This window comes from Plectropomus leopardus, chromosome 1 (genome assembly GCF_008729295.1).
Source record: "Plectropomus leopardus isolate mb chromosome 1, YSFRI_Pleo_2.0, whole genome shotgun sequence".
In the NCBI taxonomy this organism is placed as follows: Eukaryota; Metazoa; Chordata; class Actinopteri; order Perciformes; family Serranidae; genus Plectropomus; species Plectropomus leopardus.
The window spans coordinates 21,532,036-21,541,641 of NC_056463.1; the positions used below are offsets into that span (position 1 = coordinate 21,532,036).

Consider the following 9,606-nt stretch of genomic DNA (forward strand, 5'->3'; position numbering starts at 1 on the left):
TTTTCTTCAATTACAAGTATTGAAAAAACTATGTACAGAAAAAAGGGCATGGTGACAAGATAGTACACTAGAAACAAACTTACAGTCACACAATGTGGTTTAAATGAGGCTTCTGCAAATAAAGACAAAAATTTCTTCTGAACATCTACAGTGTTGGCGCTCCGTACTTCAAATTGTATTTCCACTCCGAAAGTAACCTTGTGCATCCTTTCCACAGTCGAGCGTCAGGGCAGAGTGTCCTCACAAAAATGATATATTTAAAAAAAAAAGCCAGAGTACTGAATCGTCAAAAATGGAAAAAGAATTAAACATTTGAGTGGAAATACTTTTTTTTTTTTTTTTTTTACTTAAAACACATCCTAGAGATGATCTTTAAAAAAAGTGTTGCAGTGGAAACAGGGGACAGACTGGGAGAGTAAATGCTGTATAGTCCTAGAGACTAGCGGAGTGTGGAGGTCCAATCCATGGCTTCAATCACCACTGATCTCTGGATGGACATGCACAGACATAAAATGCAGCAGGTCTTTTATGTCTGTGTGTGTTTCCGTTATCAGATCTTACAGACAAAAATATACTAGCTCCTAAAACTCTGGCCTCTTTTCTCCGCCTGGAGATTTTCATCAAGACAAGACACAAAAGCAGGAATGAAAAAAGGCAATATAACGATGATGTACTGTTGGTGACCAGAGAGACTGAAAAAAATATCCTCACTTATGAATGGGTGCTAATGGGGAAAAATAGATAAATGGCAAACAAGAACAACTGAACTCAAAATTGTTCAGACTTTCCAACTGTGATTAACACAAACTGCCTCTGAACAAGCTCAGGGTGGAGATCAGAGAAGAAGCAACACATTCAGCGCCTCACTGGACGCATTCTTGCAGCATCCGAAACCTTCAATTTGGGCTACAAAAGACAAAAACATCCTCTCATTCAGTTATTTTTTTCCACGTTTACCTTTAAGCAGATCTGCAGGATCCCCTCTCTGAGTTCTTTTAATTAGAGGATGTGAAACTGTGCCTTTGAGTGGAATTCGTGGTTTTTATAGCACTTAGAGAACCAATGAATAACTTTGATTTTGGACACAACACAAAGAGCATTGTGTTGATTCATGTTGGAAAGTAATGTGCACATTTTATATCGCAGAACTACATGAAAATTCATGTCACACTGTAACATGTGAACAGCATCAGACACAGGTTACTATGAGAGCTATCCTCAAACCACTAAAACAGAAGTGTGAAGCCGCCACGTGGAAAAAGATTTTAGGAATAACCCAGTGCAGTGCACGTCTGCAGAGATGGTGCCACATCTCCAAAATGTTTAGAAATACACATTTATCTCTGTAGACTGGTTCTTTCTGCATCTTTCTTCAAGTTACAAACACTTGGGAAATCATGTGCTATTCAGCATGCCTGTGAGTCTGCCTCTTCTGAATTTAAGAAGTAAAGGTGTGTCCAGCTTCTTTCCAGAAAGACCGAATAAAAAAAAAAGAAGAAAAAAGACTGGAGGGGTTTTAAAGTGAGAATCAGCCTAAAACAGAGAGCAAAAAACTATACTGATGATCTTAGTTCGGCCAATTTTTGAGCATACGTATAGCAGTTGTGATCTCTGTTTTAGGGTGAACCGATGTTTGTGAGGTAAGGATTAAATTTTGAACAGAGTGTGTCTCTGGTGGATCTGGGGTGGCCTGGGACCAGCTGCTCCCTCTGGGACAGTTTCTCTGTGCCTTTAGTCACTTTTAGCCTTTTTGCTGTCATTTCCGTTCTTCTCCGGCTCAGCTGCTTCTGCCTCCTCCTCCTGGTGCTTCCTCTTCTTGGTGTCATCTGGCTGAGCAGAAGCAGGGTGTGGCCGAAGGGTGATGATAATGCAAGTCATGTTGTCACATCCTGTCCCATCTCCAGAGGTGTCGGGGGCCAAACAGTGGTCCAACAGCTGTCAGGAGGATTTATGAGGTGTGAAATTACAGATGCATGGAAATATTTGTTCATGAGAAATGTATGGTAACAAGCTGAATGTTTAGTAGTAAATAAGGCTGCAGCGAGATTGGATAATGACTACACAACAGTTTAAAATCATCAAATTTAAGTGACAGATGGTTAGAGTGCCCCTCTAACCAGGCGACCAAGGGCATATGCACATGCTTCACACAGTAAGCCAGTGTCTCCTCTACACTGATTTATTTATTCTTACTATATTGTAGATCTGCACATTTGCTCAGAACCTTCTTGCCAGGCTCTTTCTTTATTTATCAGACCACAAATGAGACAAGGCTTAGTTTGCTTGCCACACCACCATCTGTCAGCCTCACTCCCCATCGCTATGTACTGCTTCCCTGGACGGAGAGTGGGCAGCAGCTTTGGAGACGGACCTTCATTCAGCTGCTCTACCAGTGGTAGCACTGGAGTTTGCACAGGCTAAATGTGAGTTGCTGGTCTGCACCTGTAAAGCTGTTTGATACGACAGGACTGTGATTTAAGGCTCTACCTAATGTTAGCTACATTGCAGTGGTGAGCCTTAGGCTTCAGTTAAGACTTTGCTGATATTGAAATGTGTTTTACATAGTTTATTTTTAGGCTCTCCTTTTGATAACTCTTCGTTTTTGGGGTTACTTTGCAGTGTAGACACCTAATGATTGTTTTAATGTCTGTCATGTAGCTGGTTTATGTACAAGTGGTCATTATGTACAAGTATTGAGAGCCGTTGCTCACCTCTTCCACTATGGATGACAGGGGTCTGACTTTGCCGTTCTGGTCTAGTTTGATCCTCTCGCTGACGAAGTCCACCACCTCCTGACTGCTCATCACATTCCTGCACACAACACATTAACAAACAGGACTTATCAACAAGTAAATGTCAAATCAATGGAAGAAACAACCTGACATGCATTAACATGGCAGATGCGTGAATAAGCTGTCAGCGACTACTAAAACTCACCAGATGCCATCGCAGGCAATGACCATGAAGTCGTGGTCCTCGTTGAGCGTCAGAACTTTGACATCTGGCATCGCAGAAATCATCTGCTCCTCTGGAGGCAGAGCCTTGTTCCTCTTATAGAAGTGGTCACCTGAGAGTCAGAGTCCGAGTTAGCAGCTTGGTAAATGAAACTCATTCGGCTTACAGGTGTCGTTGTTACAGGACACAACATTTATATCGCCAACTTGAACCCAAAAGCCATACCAATAGCTCTGGAGAGGTTCAGTCCACCGTTGACGCGTCCATCCATGGTTACTTTTCCTCCAGCGTTTTTAATGCGAGCTAGTTCTACCTCGTCCTCTGGCTTGTGGTCGTACGACATGTCAACAGCCTTGCCTGCAGCGACACAGAAATGTAACTCTGATATTTAATAAAACATCACTGCAAAGTCTTTTCTTTAAAGTCTACCACGACAATTTTTTGTGGCAGCCACGCAAAAGCAAAACACCATAACTGGCTGGTGTTCAGTAAAATTATGACCTAAAGGGTCGTAGACTAATGTCCCTAAATTTATTTGATTGGCATTTTGATTATACACAATTATTTTTACAAAACATACACTTTTATCAAGGTAAATAGGCACCAAATGGTTTGGACCTACCGCGCTCAGACACCACACAGCGAGAATCCCCAGCATTGGCCACGATCAGCTGTTTTCCTCGGATCAGAGCCACAACAGCTGTGGTGCCGCTGTCTGAGCCGGGCTGCCAACACAAGAACATGGGAGATGTGACACAATATCAAAACCTCCATGATGCACTACACCTGCAAAAAAAAACTTCTCTTCCCAAAAATACAGTCAGAATCGTTTTCAAATTTCAACCAATTTATTTCACCCTATGACTGAAACTAACTTCTTAAAAGCTTCCAGACATTTTTTTGCAGAGAAAAGAATTGCAGGCATCCAGCTTCATTTACACAAAGTCTTCACAAGTCAGTAAACTTGGCTTCTGCTGCAATGAGGCAATCCAACACACTGCAGGCTGTGAGTTGGCTTCACAGCTGGAAATTACAGTGGAGCTCTTTAAATGGCGAAAAACAAACGACTGCTAACTTGGCCGGCTCTCAAAAGTGACAAACAAAAATCTGGGTTCATTTTTTTTTGGTTCTGTTGAACACAATCACAAACAGCAGTGATACTAGGCTGTTTCTAAAGTAAAATAGAAAAGAGAATTACGTCAGATGGATTGAAATTATCGGCGCTGCAGCATAAGTTTAATTTGCCGGGAAGCCAACGGAGCTCCGTGGCTGGTTTTTGGGACACTCAGGGCTGCTTCCTCTATTCAGAACCCAGCAGCTTCACAGGACTCGATTGTCTCTGCTGTAAAGTGCCCTGAAGCCAGGATGATGGCCACGGAGCTCCGCAGGAGGCTTCCCAGCTTCGGTGGGCTTTGCCGTACTTCTGCCTCCAGTCTGAACCTGGCATTTTCACTCAGGCAAGCTCTTAGGTACCAAAATATGGCACAGATTGGTCGAACTTGCTCAGTAGCACCGACGTATTTCAGTCGGTGCCCTCGAACCCAACCCTCCCCGTATCCCCGACATTAGTCAGGACATGTGGTCTATACTTGTGTAGGAATTCCTATCATAATTGCGCAGTTGATTTTTCAGCTTGCATTAGATCTGTTTTAATTAGACAACGCCATTATACACACCTCCTCCTTGCCATCCATTCCAGGTAGGCACATTTCCTCCTCCTCTTCATCTTCCGAGTCTTCCTCCCCCTCCTCTGTATCCTCCTCTTCTTCCATCTCACTGCTGTCACCCTCCTCCTCTTCGCTGCCATCCTAATTTAAACAAAACAAAAGAATGGTTCCAGTGCTGCGACTGCAATGCTTTTCAAAGTCGGTGTCACAGTGAGAGAGCTTTCAGTTTATTCTGGTCTCCTGATCTCACCTCTTCATCACTACCCTCCTCCTCTCCCTCCTCAGACTCCTCGCTGTCATCAAAGAACCTGGACTTGGAATCTCCTGCAGCCTTGGAGGACAAAGAGGAGCAGGACGGACCTGCATCTCCCTCTGCCTTACCGGCCTTTTCTTCTCCGTTTGAGCTTCCCGACCCTCCGCAGTCAGCTGCTGTGGAGCACAAACGAGAGCAGCATGAGGTGTTGGACAAGAAAACTAGAGAGTGAAAATAACCGGAGGGCTAAACGAGAGGTGGTTTGGTAAGTTCTCTAATTACAGTTTTCATGTGCTTTTTAAGCCATTTCTACAAACTTAAAGTTGACTTTTTAAATGCAACAATACATTTCCAAGATAAATTTTCAGTATTTGAGCAGGCAGATTTTTTTTTCCATTTTCCCATTTTAATATCTAAATTAGTTTTTAACTACAACATTAACCTGAGCAATTTTCCACGTCATGTAATCTTTTTGAAGAGAAGAATATTACTTGTTAAAGACTGCCGAATCACAGCTCCGTACCTGAACCGCTGCCTTCCCCTCCTCCTGCTGCTCTCCGACAGGCTCGCAGCTTGGACCCGCACGCCGCTCCTTCACCTTCCTTTGCCTTTCCATTGCTTTCCTCCTCCACATCTCCATTTACCCCCTCCTTTTGTCCTTTCCCCCCTTCTCCTTTGTCTGCCGAGGCCTCAGGGTGTGAGCAGGCAGCTTTCTTAGCAGCCGCACTAAGAACAAAACAAAAAGTGGGAATAAGGAGGAGCCAAACACGTAAGTCAAAACTTTTAACTGTGGTTGTTTTACACAACAAAGAAACCTTCACCTGTTATGTGCATGCTTTAGAGAATACTTTACCCATGAAATGACCATTTGTACATCAACCACCCACTCTCACACAACTCGTGCAGTAAAATCCAAGTCTCATTTATCCAGTTGTACGCTCAGTACTTTCTAAACACGTGCATTTACACATTTAGAACACGTCTACGCCTGACGCACACGTGTATGAGCTCCACTTGTACAAAGCATGCTGCTCTGCTGTGCATGAGACCGTTTGTACTGATGTGTTTTAATTAGTGATGTTTTAGTGAAAATTCATACGGCTTGCAGAAACAGATGGGGCTAACATGTATTTTAGTTTCAGTTTAAGTGGACATTATATTTAGAGGGTTTTCCCTGCTTAACCTCTCCTTCACACAGCCTTTTTCTTTGGCACTATATTTCTCAAAAGCTGCCGGTCAGCTGTTTAGGTCGGAAAGTGCTGTTAGCGGCTGTTACACGATACAACCGACATGAAACTTTACGTTGAAAACACTCTAAATACAGCATTCACTTAAACGGATACTGCATTTTTTAAATTTTTTTTTTAGGTAGGCCTTTTTTAAAGTGGCTAAAACACGTTTTGATGTCAGTCCTCTATACAGAATGGTAATGCTGAGCTGTGGGGTGCGTGCCCCGTCCTTTTATGCAAACGGGGAGTGCGCCGACCATCAGCTGCTGTATGTACACTGACTAAACACAAGCATTTCATATAGCTTCACTTCAAAAACCCTGATGACGCGAACTATCAATTTCACATATGTTTACCTTTAAAACAGGCCAATGTGAGATATTACAGATTAATTACTGTACTGGTTGAACTTCATGAAGTCATCACCACATCGTTTTCCATAAAGCCACACTTCCACGAAGTTCAAGTCCCCATTTCAATTTAAGGCACAAAATACCTCTTCATTGCCACTTTAGTTTTAGTCCTTGTTTAGAAAGTCAAAATAAAAAGTGTGTTTGACTACCTGAGGGCAGCTGCATGCTTGACAGCGTTGAGATTCTGGCCATAGCGTACCAGCAGCTCCTCTATGGTCATTGTGGCTTCTTCGTGGAGCAAAGCTGCCTCCTCTGTGTCCACTGAAAGAAGGCGGAAACATGCAAACAGTTAGGCACGGCCATTATATTTAGGACTTTGACATCACAGTTTTAAATCTACGTGCAATGTATGTGCGTGCACTTCATGTTTTGTATTTGGTGTATTTTCATGTTTTTGTTTTTTTTTTTCATGCCCTTGATTGTATTGATGATATTTTTCTTGACAAATTAGGGTCATAATCACTTTATTTCTTGGTTTATTGCATTTTACTGAATGTCAATTCTCTGATTTCTCCATTACCACTTTATAAAATATTCCTTATAACACATACACACCTAACATTACCACATAAATGTCATTGATAAAACTATACTCACAATCATCCTCTTCAGCAACCTTTTCAACAGGAGGCTCCTCAGTTGGCCGTCCTGCAATCTGGATCAGCTCCTTAATGACTTCCTCTGTGGTCATTCTGCTGTCAATGGCCAAGAAGGCATCCTCCAGAGCCTGGAGACATCATGCAAAAATCAAGAGACACAGTCTGATGTTGGGTCTAGGATTGATGAGATTCATGTTTTGGGTCTGTTTTGTGTGTGTCACTACTGTGGAACAAAGAAAAACACTGACTACACTCACAATGCAGTACCTCTCATCCCACCTAATTTGTAACTATGCTATAATCCAGCAGCAGGCCTCTGGTCATGAAAGCGGCTGCTCTGTCAAACTTGTTTTAGGTTTTAGGTCATGATGTGGTTTCTATGACTTCTCACCTTTTGCAGTTTGCCATCTTTGTAGGTCTTCTGCTCCTTGATGATGTCAGGAAGGTACTTTGAACAGTACAGAGCCACCTCTTCACCTGAATGGAAACAGCAGGTTGTATAAATTCTCAAGATAGGTGTGTGTGTGTACATACTCAAAGAAGTGTGTAAACCAATAAAAAGGGAAATCCTTGAAAAAACTTCAGTAAAATGTTATGATCCAAAAATCATCAAGGGAGAGAACTGTGACTCTGATTATTATTATGCCAACAAAAGTTTTGGAACAATATTCATGGTTAGTGTTTGTGTGCAAGATTTGACTAGATCACAAAATACTGCTGAGTTGGAGTTCAATGCCACAGTATATCCTACAAAATAAAATGAACAGAAGACAGTGTTTGTGGTGCAGCGTGTAGGTGTGTTACCTCCATGTCCATCATAAACAGAAAACATGGCGGTCTCCTCATCAAACTCTGGGATACAATTGTGAGCATCCTGTGGCACAACAAACACAAACATGAACATTATAACAGACATGAGAGCTTACAAATTGGTACAAATCATAACAATAGCAATTCCTTTCCTGGTTTAAAAATAAACAAGCAAACCGTACAAAAAAAATTCTTTTAGACCTCTACACATTATATATAAAGCAGGTATAGTTGCTATAAAGTTACTGTGTAAGTATCAAATCCCTCAATCCATAGAGAAAAGTACACAGCCTGTATTCAGAAACTTTGCCTTTAAATGAGCTGTTAAGACTTCTGTGAAATTGTAATGTCACAACTATACTATATAAAAAGGTAGAAAGTGCCGTTATTCTCCAGCTGAAGGTGTCAAGACAGAGAGAGGGCAGATGTGAAAGACCCTGAAACACAGACCAATCAGAGCTGATTGAGCTTTTTTTTGGGGGGGGCTAAAAATTCTAGTTGCAAAAACGGAACATTTCAGGCAGAGGGTGAATACATTTTGAGGCATAAACATGTTCAAGTAGAAACAAAAACCAAAACTATGAACCTGAAAATGAGTTCAGTATGACGAGTTACTCGCATGCATGTATTTAGAAGTTATTTTTATTCTACTGGGAGCTTAAGTGTTGATGCCAATGAGCTGGATTTCCCATCAGAAGTTACTTAAAATGAGACACACCAGATCTCCAACTGATGTCAGCTACAGTGACTTACTTTCTTACTCGAGCAGACATGAGTCAAACAGCAGACAACAATTACATGCTGCTAAATGTGGTAGAGTGATTACAATGTAACTCAGCCCACCAACAACACCCTGAGGATGAATTATGCATTTCATCCATCACTGCAGCTGATGCTCGGGAAAAAGCTAGTTTGTGAGTGTGAAGAACTCTGTGTACTGTGGAAAGATAACAACCAGTCCAATACAAACAAACCCAAAAAGAGAAAAACCTCACATCCCGCCATTTACAAATCAAGACAGACTTTCTTTTCGTTGTGTTTAAAAAGCGGCAACATGGTTGTCTGTGATCCGGTCATTCATTTTCCGCCTCACCTCCATGGAGACGCGCCAGCCCTGCATGGCAGAGAAACCGTAGCTCATGTTGCTATTGCCGCCATCGGAAGAGGTCTTGGTCGTGTTAGGTTGCGACAGATAAGCCCCCATGGTTGTCGGTTTCTATGGCTTTACACCTGGAGAAAAAAAACATCGCATTTTAGCTTCACATTAGGACAAACGCCCTGATCCTTCGCTCCACTTCCAACTGCGTTAACCAGCCAGGCTAGTTACGGTTGCTAGCTAGCTAACATTAGCACCACCACAACAAAAAGTGGACGCATTAGCTAGCTACCATCACCGTGCTAACCCGGCTAAACTTCCAGCCCTAACCTCTGCCCCCGCCGTGCAAAGCGGCTGCGCAGTGGTGAAAAGATCCAACACTCACCCCCGACGGTTAACTTACCTATTCTGACAGAGCAGGATGAGCTTGTAGACGGGTCCCAGAGAGAGGGCTTCACATAGAAAAGATTGCACGTGTGGAGGCAAAAGCCGCTATCAACACAGACAGACTAAAAGAAGAGCTGTGGAGGAAGTGAGCGCGCGCGCATGTCCCTTTCGTTCGAACAAGGGGGCGTGCCCGCGAC

At 42.6% G+C, this 9,606-nt stretch overlaps 1 protein-coding gene across 2 annotated transcripts; it reads right to left on the reverse strand.

Annotated features, from left to right (window-relative positions):
• Positions 1-977: 977 nt before the first annotated feature.
• Positions 978-9,566, reverse strand: ppm1g (protein phosphatase, Mg2+/Mn2+ dependent, 1G). Of its 2 annotated transcripts, none has more exons than XM_042498829.1 (14): positions 9,426-9,566; positions 9,020-9,156; positions 7,921-7,990; positions 7,508-7,593; positions 7,115-7,244; positions 6,667-6,778; positions 5,399-5,601; positions 4,873-5,048; positions 4,632-4,763; positions 3,578-3,680; positions 3,181-3,312; positions 2,938-3,067; positions 2,712-2,811; positions 978-1,935 (listed from the first exon to the last, which is right to left on the reverse strand). In XM_042498829.1, exons 2-14 carry the CDS (start codon positions 9,128-9,130, stop codon positions 1,732-1,734), a joined length of 1,689 nt encoding a protein of 562 aa, XP_042354763.1. In that variant the 5' UTR covers positions 9,131-9,156; positions 9,426-9,566; the 3' UTR covers positions 978-1,731. The 2 variants fall into 2 exon arrangements, with proteins under 2 accessions (XP_042354763.1, XP_042354683.1); XM_042498749.1 differs by having other exon boundaries at positions 4,873-5,051.
• Positions 9,567-9,606: the final 40 nt, after the last annotated feature.

Excerpts from the sequence above, each read along its gene's own strand:
- ppm1g (XM_042498749.1), bottom strand. The coding sequence starts at position 9,130 with ATGGGGGCTTATCTGTCGCAACCTAACACGACCAAGACCTCTTCCGAT. Across the intron at positions 7,991-9,019 it reads GCTGGCGCGTCTCCATGGAG|GATGCTCACAATTGTATCCC; the intron begins GTGAGGCGGAAA and ends GTTGTGCCACAG. Across the intron at positions 7,594-7,920 it reads TGTTTATGATGGACATGGAG|GTGAAGAGGTGGCTCTGTAC; the intron begins GTAACACACCTA and ends GTTTCCATTCAG.